General features: G+C 48.4%; 1 protein-coding gene across 1 annotated transcript in view; it reads left to right on the forward strand.

The window, feature by feature from the left end:
- SORL1 (sortilin related receptor 1) overlaps positions 1-18,677 on the forward strand; it is a 167,040-nt gene that overhangs the window by 128,728 nt on the left and 19,635 nt on the right. The window contains exons 31-40 of the mRNA XM_069554212.1: positions 1,365-1,520; positions 3,285-3,434; positions 5,141-5,272; positions 6,766-6,892; positions 7,055-7,224; positions 9,758-9,870; positions 10,122-10,226; positions 11,033-11,105; positions 14,699-14,781; positions 16,776-16,872. Of these exons, the coding sequence (XP_069410313.1) occupies positions 1,365-1,520; positions 3,285-3,434; positions 5,141-5,272; positions 6,766-6,892; positions 7,055-7,224; positions 9,758-9,870; positions 10,122-10,226; positions 11,033-11,105; positions 14,699-14,781; positions 16,776-16,872 (1,206 nt within the window). The remainder of the gene's footprint in view (positions 1-1,364; positions 1,521-3,284; positions 3,435-5,140; positions 5,273-6,765; positions 6,893-7,054; positions 7,225-9,757; positions 9,871-10,121; positions 10,227-11,032; positions 11,106-14,698; positions 14,782-16,775; positions 16,873-18,677) is intronic.

The following is an 18,677-nucleotide window of genomic DNA, read 5'->3' on the forward strand; positions in this document are numbered from 1 at the left end:
CGAGGGGGACTGCGGAGGTGAGGGTCGGGGGCTGGTCTGACGAGAAGGACTGCGGAGGTGAGGGTCGGGGGCTGGTCTGACGAGGGGGACCGCGGAGGTGAGGGTCGGGGGCTGGTCTGACGAGAGGGACCGCGGAGGTGAGGGTCGGGGGCTGGTCTGACGAGAAGGACCGCGGAAGTGAGGGTCGGGGGCTGGTCTGACGAGAAGGACCGCGGAGGTGAGGGTCGGGGGCTGGTCTGACGAGAAGGACCGCGGAGGTGAGGGACGGGGGCTGGTCTGACGAGAGGGACTGCGGAGGTGAGGGTCGGGGGCTGGTCTGACGAGAGGGACCGCGGAGGTGAGGGTCGGGGGCTGGTCTGACGAGAAGGACTGCGGAGGTGAGGGTCGGGGGCTGGTCTGACGAGAGGGACCGCGGAGGTGAGGGTCGGGGGCTGGTCTGACGAGAAGGACTGCGGAGGTGAGGGTCGGGGGCTGGTCTGACGAGGAGGACTGCCGAGGTGAGGGTCGGGGGCTGGTCTGACAAGGAGGACTGCGGAGGTGAGGGTCGGGGGCGGCCCCACCGCCCAGGCCGCATAGAGCTCGCCTGTCTCTTCAGCGTCAGGCTTAGGCAGTGATTTTGGGTGGGTGGGTTGGGCGGGTGACTGAGTTGTGTTCTCTCCCCCTCCCATGGTGAAATCGACACAGTTGGCCTCTTCTGTTCCCAGGGTTATTCTTTCCAGGGCACAGTGGGAACTTGAGAGACTGGTCCCATGAGTATGGGCTGCAGGCCCACAGATCCTTGTTAGAACAGCAGCCCCTGACCCCACCCGAGGCCTCCCTCCTGCAATGTGTCCCGCATTGTGACAGGCGCTCTGGGTGACACCTGGGCCATGATGCATACATGTGTACGTGATACACGCCGAGGGGCCACCGGAGTGCACACAGGACCATCCCTTTCCTTTTTGGTGTTCTTGTCCCTGAGCTGCTCTTGAGGTGGTTGGGGTTGAGTGAACCAGAACTGGTTTAACCTGGATAGGAATGAATTCTCCCATCTGCCCTGTGCCTTCCAAGTCCCCTTCCTTCCACCAGCCTGCACAAGGCCCTGCAAAAGCAAACGCATCTGAATACTAGCACAAGGCAAATATAAATAGGTAAGGTGAATCCACTCCATGGAAGGGAAGGGAACACAGTGTGTCCTGATACCCCTCCATACGCGATTTTTAGATGAGCCACAGCTCAGAACAGTCCTGGCACACAGCCCCCCACCCCACTACCCCCCAGCTGTGCAGTTAAACCTGGGACATCATACTGGCCTGGGACGCGTCGGGGTCTGAGCTCAAGCTTCTTGTGACATTGTGGGTTTCCTTGTTTGGTGTCTTCCCCAGATTCACATGTTCTTCCCTCCCCCACTCCCGGGCCCTCCACGTGTCTGCCCAACTACTACCGCTGCAGCAGTGGGGCCTGCGTGATGGACAGCTGGGTGTGCGACGGATATCGAGACTGCACGGACGGCTCGGACGAGGAGGCCTGCCCCTCGCCTGGTAAGTATGGCCCCAGCGCTGACCCGGGGCACCTGCTTCAAGGAGAGGACCTTTGAGGCTGCACCCTGGGTGGCCGAGGGCAGTCCCTGCCCTTGGGGACTCTGCTCTGTGGCCAGGCTCCTTCTCACCTCAGAACAGGGAGATCCCTGGGCACTCAGAAGTCATCTTCCCTCACTGCCCTCTGTATCCGGATGACCACCGTGGCTGCTTCCTCTCCCAGGAGGTTACCATGGGGATTGTAGGAAAGGTCTCTGTATTAAACTCTCCTAAATCTCTGGTTTGCTAGTTGGCAGCCATCCTATTAAAAAAAAGGTAAGCAGTGCCATCTAGTGGCTAAACATGGCAAGGCACCTGGAGGTCTGGCAAGGCACCTGGAGGTCTGTGCTTTCACCTTGTTGCTGGAAGCCCATGGATAGCCAGGATAATCGTCAAGGCGCCCCCCGTAACTGCAGGCAGAACTGTGTCTTTTTCTCAATAGGTTTCCTTTTCAGAGTCAGTTATAATAAGAGAATAGATCATCACTTGCCGCTGTTTATGTAATTCTGTTCAGCAAATTCCTGGATCCTTTAAGGCTGTTTTCATCCCATCTCTTCTCTGTTTAAAATCATGAGTGGTGGGATTTCCCTGGCCGTCCACTGGTTAAGACTTCATCTTCCGATGCAGGGGGCTCAGGTTCAATCCCTAGTTGGGGAGCTTAGATCCTACATGCTTTGTGGCCAAAAACCAAACCCAAACATAAAAAACAGAAGCAATACTGTAATAATTCCATAAAAACTTTAAAAATGGTCCACATCAAAAAATCTTAAAAAAAAAAAAAGTAACTTTTTAAAAGACTCATCACTGGTTTCTGCTTGTCCTCTTGTCCAGAAGATAGACCCTAACCCTTGAGTCCTCTTTTCAAGGCCCTGTTTGAGCCCTGTTAGACCCTTTGTGCTTGCCATGACTTCTCACTTCCATACGCTGGGCTCCTCAGTTGCTGTGGACACACCTGCCTCTTGTTTACTTAGATTCCTCCAGCAGAACTTTTACCCTGTCCGCCTTGATGTTGTCCCCCTTCTTGCCTTCTGTGAATCCCACTGTCCATCAGGGCAGACAGAAGCATGGGATGCCACTATGCCATCACTCTTTCTCACATTACAGTATGTAGAACAACCTGTAGGGAATCACTTGGGTTGTTTCTAAAAAGTGTAGAATATCTTATGTATTTATATATATTTTTTCTATATTTATAAAAATACAGAACCAGAATTATCTGCCTGGAGCCCAGGAGCTCCCCCTGTGAATGACAGGTTGACTGATGTCTTGTGGGGATAGTGTGGCGGGGGAGTGGGGAGTCTCACTGCTGCTTTAGCATCTTTCAGTGGCTCCCTTGTATAATTTTCACCCTTTTCTCTCCTGGCCAAAGGCTACCATTTTCCAGTCTGTTTGCAGATTCTGAGAAGTTGGTCTTAATGGAGCTTCGCTTTCTCCTGTGACAGCCTAGGGCAGAGTCCTCTCTGCTCTGAAGTATCTAGCCGCTCAGCCCTGTCTGTCGGCTTCCCAGTTTCCCAGGTCCTGTTGGCTTTGTCTCCTTCAGGGGCTTCCCGGGAGAGAAGCAGGATGAGATGCTTGTGTCTTAGCAACCTTCCATCTTCACCAGAGCTCACATGTCTGTTTGGGTTCCCGTCGAAATTCCCAGAGCACCAGCATCCCCAGCACATCGAATAGGTCACTGTTGCTGGCCTCAATACTAAAAAAGTGAATTTTAAAAACCTTTTCTTCTAGCCAATGTGACTGCTGCCTCCACTCCTACCCAGCTCGGGCGGTGCGACCGGTTTGAATTCGAGTGCCGCCAACCGAAGAAGTGTATCCCCAACTGGAGGCGCTGTGATGGCCACCAGGACTGCCAGGATGGCCAGGACGAGGCCAACTGCCGTGAGTGGTCGGCAGGGTCGTCTGCCCCCGGGGAGGCTCCAGGAGACCAGGATAGCTTGTGCTTGTGCTTTGGGTCTCATATTAATAAATTCTGGCCTTATGCCTCCATTTTAGAGATAGGAAAGTTAAGCTTCAAAGAGGATCACCCCGTCCGCAGCAGATTGGGGCATTTACTTAGTATTTTCTGTGTACAAAACCATGATCTTCTCATCATACCATGTGGAAAGTTCTTGTAGGGAGGAATACTCCAAAACAACACAGAGAAATTAAATGGGGATTAGCGTAAAATCCTGCACTTACGTGAAGAGACTGAACAAAGTGGACCTTTGGGACATTCAGATAACAGGGCAGGTTGAAACAACACTCATCAAAATCATAGTAGGAACGTCTGAGCCAGATAAGTACGGTAAGAAGAACATTAACCGTAATTAACAAAGAGGAAATGAAATAGGACCTTCCTCTTGGGTGAGATTAATTCATTAATGGGTGTTCTTTAAATAAATATCTTTTGCGTGTTTCAAATCTGTCTTGTACATAAGGAAATCGCTTGGTTAAGGGGCTTCAAATCAAGATGTGCTCTATGTACAGTTTTCCTCAATCCATTAATCGGATAACCCCATCAACAAAGGAAATGAGATTAGCATGACATGCCTCTTCTCAGAGCAGCTGGCCCCTGAAGGCTACTACATTGTTTTAAGTGCCCATTAATCATCTGTTAAGAACCAGTTTAAGAATTTTCAGACAACCTTATTCCCGGTTTCTAAAAACCATGTTTCCTTCCTTTGAAAATATTGAGATGTTTCCTAAAGAAACGTCAGACATCTTTCAGCTTGACTATTCATCTGTTTTTTTATTATATTTTACCACGTTCTTAGCAAGTGGAGGGGTGGTAATTCTGTGATGGGGATCTTGGTATTTTCCATAATAATCCCCTCTGAGCATAGAGTCCTTCCCTGACTCTGCTGTATAATATCCCCATCACTCTCTTCCAGTTACTCTCAGTATATTTCTTTGTAGCCCTATCACTGTCTAAAATAATGTATTTGTTTGTTTACTTGTTTGCTCTTTCTCTCAGTAAGCTCTGTGAGGGTAGGTCCTTTGTTTCACGTATCACCATATCCTTAGTGTCTTAAACAGTATCTGATTCATGATAGACCCTCCCTTAAAGTTGGATGGATGGATGGATGGATAGATAAATGGGTGGATGAATCCCATCTTGGGCTTCTGAGGCTGTTCACTAGTGGTTCTAAAACCTTTTCTGAGGGCTTCCCTGGTGGCTCAGTGGTAAAGAATCTGCCTGCCACTGAAATGTGGTTTTCAGAAGTGGGTGCAGTACCTCAGCCAGAAAACAGGGTTATCTAGTTCTAGAGTGGAAGTTCTCAGGGCTGACCAGTTCTGAGGAATCACTGTGGAGCTTGTAAGTCCTGCACGTGCCCAGTGCTATGTTTCTGCCTCAGTAGGTTTGGAGCAAACCTCTGTGCTTCACAAGTTCCCCAGAAGACTATAAAGACCCGTTGTTAGTAGACTCTCTGCTGTTGGATCACCACCCTGGCTTAGTGGTCTGTTTGGCTTCCTTTTCGTTTGGATAGAGTCATTGTATGGAGCATCGTGTGCATATTTGCATGGGGCGGGGAGCGCTGGTTGATGAGTTCCCTTTCCCAGAACCTGGGAACACTTTGGTGACTGTGGACCCTCACATGTTGCAGCCACGCACAGCACTCTGACCTGCACGGCCCTGGAGTTCCAATGTCAGGATGGTGAGGCCTGCATCATGCTCTCCGAGCGCTGCGACGGCTTCTTGGACTGCTCGGACGAGAGCGACGAGCTCGCCTGCAGCGGTGAGTGTGGCCCCCCCAGGACCCCCGGCTCACCCTCCACCCCGTGGGGCGGGGGGGCCCAGGGCAGAACCTGTTGAGCTTTGCCTCAGTCTGAACAAGCTAAGATTCTCACTCACTGTTGGAGCTCCAGAGGAGGCCTGTCCCACCTCTGATACGGCCTCCAGCTCACCTCGCCCCTCTCAGGGAGATGCTGGTTGAGACTGGGGTTTTCATTTTGTTTTTTGCTTTAGTCCTTGCGTTGGTGGGCTTCCCTGGTGGCTCAGGCAATAAAGAATCTGCCTCTGCAATGCAGGAGACCCAGGTTCGATCCCTGGGTTGGGAAGATTCCCTGGAGGAGGGCATGGCAACCCACTCCAGTATTCTTTCCTGGAGAATTCCACAGACAGAGGAGCCTGGCGGGCTACGGTCCATGGGGTCTCAAAGGGTAGGATACCACTGAGCGGCTAACCCATCACCAGCTCGTGTTGAGGCATTGTTGCTCCTGCAGTGCCTCAGGCTTTGCGGTGGGGTGAACTCCATCCTTGTGTCTGAAATGCATTTAGCAATCTTCTGGGGGCTGTTATCACAGAATGCCACTGACTGCTGCTGCTGCTAAGTCGCTTTAGTCATGTCCGACTCTGCGCGACCCCATAGACGGCAGCCCACCAGGCTCCCCCGTCCCTGGGATTCTCCAGGCAAGAACACTGGAGTGGGTTGCCATTTCCTTTTCCAATGCATGAAAGTGAAAAGTGAAAGTGAAGTCGCTCAGTCGTGTCTGACTCTTAGCGACCCCATGGACTGTAGCCCACCAGGCTCCTTCATCCATGGGATTTTCCAGGCAAGAGTGCTGGAGTGGGGTGCCAGTGCCTTCTCCGATGCCACTGACTGGGTGGCACGAAAGCAGCAGAAACTTATGTCTCACAGCTCTGGAGGCTGGAAAGCCTGACATCGAAGCCCAGCAGATTCGGTGTCTGGCGAGGGCCCACCTGTTGGTCCACAGACAGCCGTGTTCTCCGTGTTGGCCCATGGTGGAAGGAAATGCTCTGGGGTCTCTTTTATGAAAACACTAGCCTCACTCACGAGGGCTCCGTCCTTAGGACCTAGTCACCTCCCGAGGACCCGCCTTCTAGTACCATCACATTGGGATTGAGGCATCAGCTTATGGATTCTGGGGCACGTAAGCATCTCAGTCTCTAGAAGTCACAGATCCTGTCGTGACAGTGTCCCTGGGTTTGTGGTATTCTCTGTTGAGAATCAGGCTTGTCTCAGTGCAGACAAGAAGGTGAAATGCAAGGAGAAATATCACAGCTGGAAATTTAGGAGACCCTGGGGAAGGGTGGATAGGAAGGTTTGACTCTTTTTTTTTTTCTTTTTTTCTGGGGTGTTTTAAGATGATGGTGGCCAGACCACGCAGAGCCCAGCAGGTCTGCCTGAAACCAAGGAACCTCCTTTGTCCTTTGAAATGCAGAGATTTGTAAGGTATCACTTGCTTTTCCCCCCTTTTCTCTCTCTAGAGGAATTAAATGTATACAAGATACAGAATCTTCAGTGGACAGCAGACTTCTCTGGGGATGTAACTTTGACCTGGATACGGCCCAAGAAGATGCCCTCTGCTTCTTGTGTGTATAACATTTACTACAGGTGGGTCCCTTCTTTGCCTCGGGAGAAGAAAATGATGTTTTTATTGCCACTGGGTATTCCATAAACTCTTGCGTGTGCACCGAGCAACTCCGTTGATGGGTTCAGACATCTTGGCCACCCCGTGTTGCTTTGATGCGATGCTGTCTTTGTTCTCTTGGCCAGGGTGGTTGGAGAGAGCATATGGAATACTCTGGAGACCCACAGCAATAAAACAAGCACAGTATTGAAAGTCTTGAAGCCAGACACCACATATCAGGTCAAAGTCCAGGTCCAGTGTCTGAGCAAGGTGCACAGTACCAACGACGTCGTGACCCTGAGGACTCCCGAAGGATGTGAGTGCTGCAGGGACAAGCCCTTCTGTGGATTTGCAGAGTTTCCCAGGATGCTCAGGGACAGGGCAGCCTCACTACATGTGCCGCCTTTGTGCCTAAGCTTATAGTCCTGGCTGTCCCTCTCCTTATTATAGCACATAATTTTTTTTAAAAAGCACAATTCTGGTTTTTGAAGTGTAGTTGTATATAGTGTTTTAGGTTGGTATACAGCAGAGTGATTGAGTTACACATGTATATCGCTCTTCTTTTTCAGAGTCTTCTATTATAGGTTATTACGAGATCTTGGCTATAGTCTCCAGTGCCGTACAGTACGTCCTTGTTGTTTACTGCTTCGATTATGCCCAGCTCTTTGTGACCCTGTGGACTGTAGCCTGCCAGGCTCCTCTGTCCATGGGGTTTCCCAGGCAAGAATACTGGAGTGGGTAGCCATTTCCTTCTCCAGGGGAATCTTCCCGATCCAGGGATTGAACACGTGTCCCTTATGTCTCCTGCATTGGCAGGTGGGTCCTTTACAACCAGGGCCACTTGGGAAGCCATTTTATGTAGAGCAGTGTATATCTGTTAATCCCCAAACCCTCATTTATCCCTTGATCCCTTTCCCCTTCCGTAACCATACATTTGTTTTTGACATCGTAACACAATTTTTTTTTTAATTGATGTATAATTGACCCACAACACTGTGTTGGTTCCAAATGTATGACATAGTGATTCAGTATTTGTGTAATTACAAACCTATCACCATGCATAAGGTTTTTCTCTCTTAGGAAGTTAATTTGATCTCCCCATCCCTGCCCTTTTTTGCATTTCTTATCTAATTTCTGTCTCTGCCTTCCATCTCTAGGTATTTCCCAGTATTTAGTGCTTAGGAGATCGGCATCATTAACAAATGAAGCGTGTCAGAAATATTTTGGGCATACTATAAAGAAATTTACCAAAGCTCGAGGGTTGTAGAGTTCCCTACTTCCTCCCTTCTTCACGGTAGTTGACGTTGGGTGACTGCGCTTGTTCCCATGACCTTTGCTCCCCAGGTTTTGTGAACTTTTCATTCTCAGTTGCCGTCAGCACCATGTTTACATTTGGAGATGTTAATATGAACTCGTGTGCATCTTAATGTGCATGCGTGTGGGTACACATAAAATCTTTATAGGTATACGTATCTGCACGAGTTAGTATACCACAGGCATCTCCTTGTTTCCTCAACTGGGAAGGCCCAGGAAAACTTTGATAGTGTTGAGCACACCTGGCACTCAATCAAGGTTTCTAACGCTGTTCTTTAGTAAAAGGATACAAGGCTCCTTGAAGAAGTCTAGGCCTGGGGAAGGAGATCTAGAAGATGGGCTTGCCAGGAAGTGAGGATGTACTTATTACATGAAGGCCACCAGACAGAAAGACAAATATCACATGATAATGCTTATATATGGAATAGAGAAAACTGGTACAAATGAACTTATTTACAAAGCGGAAATAGACACATAAACATAGAAACCAAACTTATGGTTACCTGAGGGGAATTGGAGTTGGTGACGGACAGGGAGGCCTGGCGTGCTGCGATTCATGGGGCCGCAGAGAGTCGGACACGACTGAGGAACTGAACTGAACTGATAAATTAAGGGTTTAAGCAACTCTAGGAGATAGTGAAGGACAGAGAAGTCTGGCATGCTGCAGTCCATGGGGTCACAAAGAGTCTGACCTGACTTAATGACTTATGACTTATCAACTTATGAACAACAAACAATAAATTAGGAGGTTGGGCTTAGCAGACACTACTGTATACAAAATAGATAAACAACAAGGACCTACTGGATAGTACAGGGAACTATACTTCGTATAATGTAATAATCTATAGAGAAAAAGAATCTAAAAAATACATGTATATGTATGTGTATATACATATAAAAATATACATGTATATATATGTTTCTCTGTGTGTGTACACACACACACACACACACACACCCACCCACCCACCCACACCCATGCCCACACCCCAGGTGGCGCTAGTGGTAAAGAACCCTCCTGCCAATACAGGAGACAGAGCTGTGGCTTCGGTCCCTGGGTTGGAAAGATCCCCTGGAGGAGGGCATGGCAACCCACTCCAATCCTCTTGCATGGAGTATCCCATGGACAGCAGCTATAATCCATAGGGCCCAAAGAGTTAGACACAACTAAAGCAACTTAGCACCCACACGCATATATGTAAATATGAGAGTTCAGGGCAGCTGCCTTTGAGAATCAAAACCTCAGCCTGGAAGCCCAGGGCCAATGCTGACTTAACCTACCCAGGTGATTCTGTCCTGCAGCCCTTAGGAGCCCCCAGCCTATGTCAGACTCTCTGAACCATTGTTGGTCTGACTGGTGGACAGCAGGGAGGAAAGATGTTCCATCAGCGGGAAGACCAAGCTAACACCCCTTTCTGGCGCACAGGTCCCCTGCTGGGTCTGGATTCTTTCTCGTGTGTGTTTTAAGCTCAGGGAAGTTCCTCCAGTTGACAAGGATGCAGATGGATTTTAACCCCACGGGCTTCTTTTTCTAGTGCCAGATGCCCCTCAAAACCTCCAGCTGTCGCTCCACAGGGAAGTGGAAGGAGTGATCATGGGCCACTGGGCCCCACCCGTCCATACCCATGGCCTCATTCGGGAGTACATAGTAAGTTCCTCCCAGGAGTGGGCAGTGCGTGTGAGTGAGCTTGGGAGATGGCCGGGTCTCCTGGAGCAGAATCATGTTCTGTGTGATGAGGACTTGGTTTGGTACTGCCTTATAATCATCCATCCGCTGGGATATTTTGCAGCCCACCTTCCCCTCTCTCCTCCTGCCTTTTTGTGAGGTGTTACGATGCCCAGACCTTTGGTACCTGTTCATGGTATAGTATTTTTATTTTTATTTTCCTCTCTCTTTAGGTAGAATATAGCAGGAGTGGTTCTAAGACGTGGGCCTCCCAGAGAGCTCTTAGCAACTTTACAGAAATAAGGAACCTACTGGTCAACACCCAGTACACGGTCAGAGTGAGTGTTCGCACAACATTTCAGCTGTCTGGCTGGATGGCCTAGGATCATGGGGAGATGGTTGCACTTTCATGAGAACTCCATGCCTTCTTTTACGAGGTGCTGACTAGTGGTCTGCTCAATACCCAGCCCCTTGCTCTGGGAGCTCATGTTTTCTTTTAGTCTCTCAAATCAAGGCCGCATAGAGAACTCAAATCAACGTTCACTCAAATAACTGAGAATTGATGATTAATGCAGCTCTTCCAGCTGTTAACCCAGATATTCTGCCAGCATTCCAGTTCCAATTTCTGGTGCACCCACCTCTTATCTTTAGCTGCAGGGAGAGCCAGAGCTGTGATAAGTGGCATTTATGAAATGATCTTCTGGAGTTCTTATGAAATAGATTGTCAGAATCTTCAGTAGAAAAAAGAGTCGGTGCACAACATGTTTGGAGACCATTGAGTGCATTCACAAGTTCCCTTACCCTGAGAGTCCCATGCCTGTGTGTGGTTATGCACATATGTGGACGTACACATGCACGCATGCACTCCCTCTCACACCCCTGCCCTTTAGAAAAACTCTGACACCTGTCAATCAACAGAAATTTCATAATTTCAGCTTTGTCCCGGTTCCCTTTCCCCAGGTTGCCTCCTGTGCTCTCTTTCCCTGTCTTATTTCCCTTGCGGGCGCCTCAGACTATCTCGCATCCCTCTGTGTGTATTTCTTCCCCCCATATTGCCAAAGCCTCACCTCTTTTGCCCACTTGGGATTCTCGCTGTGTGGCATGTTGCCTTTATTCCATACTAATTCACACTCTGATTTGAAAGGTGGCTGCGGTGACCAGTCGAGGAATAGGAAATTGGAGCGATTCTAAATCCATTACCACCACAAAAGGACAAGGTAAATGATTCCAGCGTTTGCAGATTTAGAGAAGATAGAAACCCTTAGAAAAAACTCTGTGTGATTGGCAAATGAAGACGCATAGATCAGAATAGTTCACACAGCCTCCCTCCCCACAACAGGTAAACTTCTCTGGGTGTCTCTGCTGTGCTTTAGACATGAAGTCTTTTGGGGGGGACTGTTGATCATTCCTCCTTCTATATAGAACTGGGCATCTGTTGTAACAAAAGTATGCAGGTGGATTTCTGAAGGCCGCCATGCCCGGCTCTGCTTCTCAGGGGGAGTATCCATGACATAAGGAGTCCTCCTTTCTCAGCCAAGATAAAGATGGTCTTGTTGTTCATTTCACCTGGGGGGTGCTGTAAGAGAGTGCCATGCCTACACTCGTTACTGCCCTGGGAACGCCATCAGCAACACGTAGGTGGCAGTTTCTGTTTTTCTATCGCTGCTGCTGCGAAGTCGCTTCACTCGTGTCCGACCCTGTGCAGCCCCATAGCCGGCAGCCCACCAGGCTCCTCCGTCCCTGGGATTCTCCAGGCAAGAACACTGGAGTGGGGTGCCATTTCCTTCTATCGCTAGAGGTGATCCAAGTCATGGACCTGGAAGGCTGTCATGCCAGCTGCTCTGCGAATGCCAGCTTATCTCATTGAGCCCTCAGAGCAACTATAAGGACGGATAAGGGAATGGAAAGGTTGTGTCATTTGCACATAGAGCTGGGGTTGGAACCTGATCTGCTGACTCCGGAACGTGCGCCCTGTACCCCTGCAGGGCCTGCCTCCTGGGCGGGGCTCCTCACTTGGCACTTGTGCCTCACATGTGCTGCCACCCCATCCTCGGTGTGGAGTTAGGAGCCGATGAAATCACGGATGAGTGAGTGAACTGAAGCAAGTGAACGGAAGGCTCTGGTGCTCAGTGGGAGACGCACCAGCTCATCTTCCTGATCTTAGCCTTGGCACTTTCATTTCTGGATTGGCGGATGGGTACAAAAGCTGGAAATGCCACCAGGAATGTGATCGAGGGATTTTGCTTTAGCCTGAGCCTGTGAGAAATAGGCGGTGGGTCTTGAAGAGTCACTGTCTGGTTGCCTTTAAAAACATGGAGTGGTTGCGATCAGCGCAGGGGCCAAGCTGAACTTGGTGAAACCAGCCAGTCCGTGAATCAGGGAGATTGTACATGTTGGAAAATGTGTGCTGAGTTCACACTTCCTTAGAGTTGTATTTTGTTTTCTTCTTTTCTTTTTCAGTTATTTTTGGCTATGCTGGGTCTTGGTTGGTGCAAGAGTTTTCCTCTGGTTGTAGCAAGCAAAGACTGCTCTGTGGTGCTGTGCTTGGGCTTCTCATTGCAGTACCTTCTTGCTGCAGAGAATGGGCTCTAGGGTACATGCGCTCCCGTTGTTGGAGCTCGTGGGCTCTCAAGCACAGGCTCGGTAGCTGTGGCTTAGTTGTTCTGCAGCACGTGGGATCTTCCTGGACCAGGGATCGAACCCCTGTTCTCCTGCGTTGGCAGGTAGATTGTTTACCACTGAGCCACCAAAGAAGCTCCTCCCCTAGAGTTTTGACTGTGGTATTATTTTCCTCTACAATCAGTCAGAACATACTGACCATACCTACTGAAAAGGAGGGACATTGGAAAGTCATCAGAAAAGCAGGTAGCATCTTGTAGTCCTCATCACAGTTCACATCTGCGTTTGAAAATCTCAGTGATTAGGGGTTGCTGCTCTCAGGAGACCTGGGTTCGATCCCTGAGTCGGGAAGATCTCCTGGAGAAGGAAATAGCAATCCACTCCAGTATTCTTGCCTGGGAAATCCCATGGATAGAGGAGCCTGGTGGGCTACAAGGCCATGGGGTCGCAAAGAATCGGACATGACTTAGCGATTAAACAGCAACCACAATGATTTTTAGGATGAACCTCAACTCCTCATATGTGTATTGGTTAGAAGGCAACTGTGTGCAGAGTCGAAAAGCGTGTGTTATGATCTGTGTGTGACCTCGGGTCCTAGTAATGTAGGAAGATGGGATTCGAAACAGCGGGAGCATCACCCAGGATCACCACTGTCATAGTGGACACAGTGGGTTAATGATGACAACAGCCGCCATACTTTGAGCACTGCAGCAAGCACCTTGCAGGCTGTTTTTATAGGGGTTTACCTCCCCTAGTCCTTATTAACCCTGTGAGTATTCTCACTCTTTGGGTGGCTGAGGACACTGGGGCTTGGAGAGGATGGTGCTGTAACTCCCACCGCTATGATTATCACCCAGGTCAGGTGAATAGCAGCACCTGAACTACTTTGCTCTGAGCTGCCTGCCTGCAACTCCTAATACCCTTCCTTCTTCTGCACGCTGTATTTTCCTCAAGCCCACTTCTATTGAACATCTAGAGAGACTCCTGTAATGTTTGAACCATCTCTTTGCCACCAAGTCTTAGCTACTCCTTTGGGTCTTTCTTGCCTTGCTGATATAAAAGGCATACGTGCTAAGAATCTAATCCATTTGAAGGTTATATTCTGATGAAGCTGACCCCATCAAGCCCTCTTAGGTCACACCTGCAGGACACTGCTGGGTTTCTGGTGGGTAGACATTCAGAATGACCAGCGTGGTGCTGTTCACTTGAGTCAAGAGGAGTCTTTTTCTCTCTGCTACCCTTTCGCTGCCCCCTTAGCTCCCAGGCTGAGCTCTGGTGTGTTTTTTTGTTTTGTTTTGTTTTAATTACATTTACTAATTAGGCAGCATGGAGTCTTAATTGTGGCACACAGGATGTTCTGTTGGGGCGCACAGATTCCCTAGTTGCAGTGTGTGGGCTTAGGTGTTCCGTGGCACATGGAGTCTTAGTTCCCTGACCAGGATTGAATCCACATCCCCTGCATTGCAAGGCAGATTCTTAACCACTGGACTACTCAGGGAAGTCCCAAGCTCTGGTCTTGACGAGGATGCCAGTATCTCATCAGGTCTTTAATCTGTCGTTGGTGGGACTTTACCGGAAAGAGAGAAAGGGAACTTTGAGTATCAAGACACATACTATTTTAGTGAATTTTGCCATCTCTATGAAATACAGATGGTATCTCTAGGTTTAGCAAGGACAGGTAACTCGCCCCAGGGCACACAGTTGCTAAGTGTCTCAACAGGAATTTGAATTCCAGGGCCCAGATTCTTTCCATTTCGTCCCACATACATCTACAAGTTAGGACTTAAGATTTAGCATGCTGTCAACCTTCAAACAGGACCTGAGGCCACTGGGACTTCATTGGTGCCAGTAAAGGTGGTTCCCAGTGTGACCCCCAGACTTTTCAAAACCAGGCTGAAGCTGGGCTGACTTGGGGCATTTACATAATGGATCTTTTCTGCTCGACCCAATTGCCGGGATAGCTGACCCAGCTGAGATAGTTCTGTGTTCACCAGGCAACTGTGGATTCAGCCCCAGCCTCAGCCTCAGGGCAACAGTAGCCAAAGCGATAGAGGAGTCAGAAGTGCCAAAGCAACGCCTTTTCTTTTCCGACTGAAAGATCGCTTTGTCTCTTGAGTTGAAACTGTGAAGTCCTGCCTTCTTCACTGTTCATCACACGGTTTCTCTCTTTGAATCCCTTTTTTGTTCTCAGTGATCCCACCACCAGACATCCGCATTGACAGCTACGGTGAAAATTTTCTAAGCTTTACCCTCTCCATGGACACGGACATCAAGGTAACGTGGACATTTCAAACCAGCAGTCAGGTGGAGCTTTGCTTTGCGTGGGAACTGATAGAGCAGAGGACAGGAAGATTAAGAGAAAAGAGCGACTTGTTCCAGCGAAGCTAAAATACCACACCTAGGTTGGCTCCTTCCCCCACGAAGAACAACTAGAGTCTTCCCATGTAATTATTCTGCCTCAGCCTGGTGCCTTTTTTTTTTTTTTAAACCATATAATTAAATGGTTCACAGCTACAGTGCAAATAAAGAGTTGGTGTTAACAGAATATGTTTGCCCTGTAATTTTCAGCTTTATTGGATTTCCTGGTTGCTGAGCGCTAATGCAGAGGTTCCCTCAGTGGAAGAGGGTCTTAGGGAAGAGTCAGATCCCTCGGACACATATTCACCTGTGTGCACCCAGAGCCCTTCCCCTTCCAGCACCTTCATCCCCTCTGCTTGTTCCATCAGGGTGGCCACCTTCCCCGTAGCTGTCTGTGCCCCCTGGTTTCTCAAGTTGCCGTTCACCTTCCATGGTGTTTTTCCCTCTTTGTTTTTCCTCACATCCGTCCCAGTCTGTGAAGCTGTGGTGGGACCAAAGGCCTGTAGAGTCCTCGTGCTGTTGACTGCGCTACAGTGTGGTCTCAGTGCTCTTGGCTTCAGGGACCGCTGGTGCCAGAAATGGCCTTGCGGAGACCTTGTCTCTCTAATCTTTGGTCTTGAACGCATTTTAATCTGGGCCATTGTCTAATAGTTTTAAGGACTTTCAGGTCAAATCTTTCTATGAGCTCAGGACTCAGAAGAGGTGGTCGTCCCTGACTCATGGATGTAATTGCCTCTGTTAGGCAGTGGGGGCTCTCCTGGTGGCTCAGACGGCAAAGCATCTGCCTGCAGTGTGGGAGACCTGGATTTGATTCTGGGTCAGGAAGATCCCCTGGGGAAGGGAATGGCAACCCACTTCAGTATTCTTGCCTGGAGAAGCCCACGAGATCTGACCAAGCCACCTTCGTTGTGACCTCTTGGCCTTGACTGCAAGGACTACCTGAGCTAAGCACGCGTGTGTGTGTGTGTGCGCCAAGTTGCTTCAGCCGTGTCCGACTCTCTTTGATTCTATGGACTATAGCCTGCCAGGCTCCTCTCTATGGGATTCTCCTGGCAAGAACACTGGGGTGGGTCGCTATGCCCTTCTCTAGGAGATCCTCCTGACCAAGGGATCGAACCCACACCTCCTGCAGCTCCTGCACGGCCCGTGGACACTTTACTGCTCAGCCACCAGGGACGCCCATCTGAGCTAAGACGGATCCTTAATTGCTGTAATCTAATTACCTTTTCAGATTTTCTTCTTTCTTCCTTTTTAGTTGGTTCTTGTCCTTTTATTTTGCATTAATTTTTTTTGTTTCATTAAATCTATTTAAAAATATTTTAAAATTGGAGTATAATTGTGTTAGTTTCTGCTGTACAGTAACATGAATCAATTATATATGTACATATATCCTCTCTCTCTTGAGCCTCCCTCCTTCCATCCCACCCCTCTAGGTCATCGCAGAGCACCGAGGTAATCTCTCTCTGCTGTACAGCAACTTCCCACTGGCTTTCTCTTGTACACATCGTATTGTGTATGCTTGTCCCATCCTCTCCTTCTGCCCCTGTATCCACAAGTTCATTCTCCATGTCTACGTCTCTGTTCCTGTCCTGCAAATAGGTTCATCAGTAACATTTTTCTAGATTGCTTTTATATATATATGTGTGTGTGTGTGTATAGATATATGTGTTAATACACAGTAGAATCTATATTTTACATTATAAATTGTTGCACATTCATTTTTAGAAGCTTGGAGGAGTATGATTGTTCAGTGTTAGCACAAATAGAACTGGTCTAAGGATCCAAAGGGCCAGCCCGTTCTTTATAAGAAGGGAGACACCCAAGGAACAGCAGGAAAGTCCTGCACTTCCTGTCTGGTGAGGTCTGTGCATGTGCACTGCCCGTGTAACCTGGCTCTTGACTCTCGGCAGGTGAATGGCTATGTGGTGAGCCTCTTCTGGTCATTTGACGCCCACAGACAGGAGAAGAGAACGTTGAACTTCCGAGGGACCGTCTTGTCGCAGAAAGGTAGTGTCCCGGAGCTAGTCGGCGTGTAAGCAGGAAGGAGGAAGGCTAGACTGAGGCTTTCCTGGCAGTAGAGCTTGTGTGGGGGGCCAGGAAAGGTGAGGGGTCTTCTCTGCAGCCGTTCTGAGTGGGCCCGTGTTGTCCATGGAAGATCCTGTCAGTGGCTCCTGAGCCCAGGCGAGGAATCCACTGGGTGGTTCCCCAAATCCCCCTTCTAATCTGATGGCTCTTCAGGGAAGTTGGAGGCTTAAAAAGGATGAAACGCTGGAAAGAACTCAGATTAACCTTTTACAGATGATGTTTTCCTTCCCCAAAGAATTCTCGGGATTAGTTACCTCTCTTTTTACCCCCCTGGTTCACTCCTCTTTTGCTGATATTAGTACAAGGTGGTGTAGGGCTGCGGCGTAATTGGCATTTTGTAAATATTTGTTGAACAAATGGGCCAATAGACTGAGAGAAGGGGTTCCAGTCCCTCTTGGATCTGTGCAAATAGTGAATCTCAAAGTCCTCCTATCTGAAAATAGGCTAAAGGAAGGGTTTTAATTCCTTCTAAGACAAAACCTTCAATGGCCAAGGCTGCATATGAATGTAGAGAAGGACATGAGAGCTTCTTTTCCCTTCTAACCTGATTGCAAAGTACTTCCAATCCTAACAAGTATTCTATGATATATGTATACACATACATAGGTTGCCCAAGGGGGTTATGCAAGAGTAAAGCTATCACTGGGTACTTAGCGTGTGCAGGCATTTACCCAGCAGGCACTCTGTGGGTGTTTTATTACCTAACACTTCAAAAATGAGGCTGCGGCATATCCTCATTTTATGGATCAGAACATAAGGTTAAGGGATCGAGTGGTTCCCTCAGAAGGCAGCAGAGCCGGGATTGGAAGCCACATCTCTAATTCCGAAGGCTGCAATCTCACTGCCCCCACATCACACCAAGAGAAACTAGCAGAGTCGGGGACAAAAGTCCCACGAGCCATTGGCTGAGACCCACAAAGGCCTGCTTCATGCCAGGGGCCAGGCAAAGCACTCGTTGACGAGCGTTTTCTTTTTTATTCCTTGCAACAGCCAGCCTCCATAAGTGCTATTATTCTACATATTACAAACAAGGACGTGGACTTGGAGAGTTTGAATACTTTACTCTTGGCTTCTGCAACCAGGAAGCATAGAGTTAGGCCTTGAACCCAAGTCCTCTTGACTCCAGAGGCTGTCCTCTTAGTATATCCTTCTTCTTTTTCTGCTTTATATTTATTTCTGTGGAAATATAGTTGATTTACAATGATAACAATGATTTACAACGTTACATTTACAATGCTTAATTCCCATTAAGCATATCCTTCTTATGGCTCACTGCTCTTTTAGTTTCTGATGACAGTTTCCTGACTTAGAAAGGGGCGCATCTTTATTACAGAAAATTTAGAAAACAAAAACATGTATAATAAAATTTTTGAATTCCTATAATTTAACTTCCTAGGGCAACCACTTTTATTAATAATTTTGAGTATCTCCTAACTTCGTACTTTTCCTCCTCATTGATTTCTGTATATTCTTTACTTCCTGCTTTTTTTACTGAACCTAAATCACAGAATTTTCTAGTCGCATTGTGTATTCTTGGAAACAACTTCTAGTGGCTGTGTAACAGTTCATGGAATGCACATGAACTTCACGGATGCACCTAATTTAACTGTTGCTTTGTTGTTGGGTGATCAGATGATTATGCTTTTTTCTGCTGCAACAAATACGGTGACAGACATCCTGATTGCACAAATTTTTGGATCCCTCCCTTGTACCTGGATTGAAGGTTA

The sequence above is a fragment of the Ovis canadensis genome, chromosome 15, assembly GCF_042477335.2.
Source record: "Ovis canadensis isolate MfBH-ARS-UI-01 breed Bighorn chromosome 15, ARS-UI_OviCan_v2, whole genome shotgun sequence".
NCBI classification, from domain to species: Eukaryota; Metazoa; Chordata; class Mammalia; order Artiodactyla; family Bovidae; genus Ovis; species Ovis canadensis.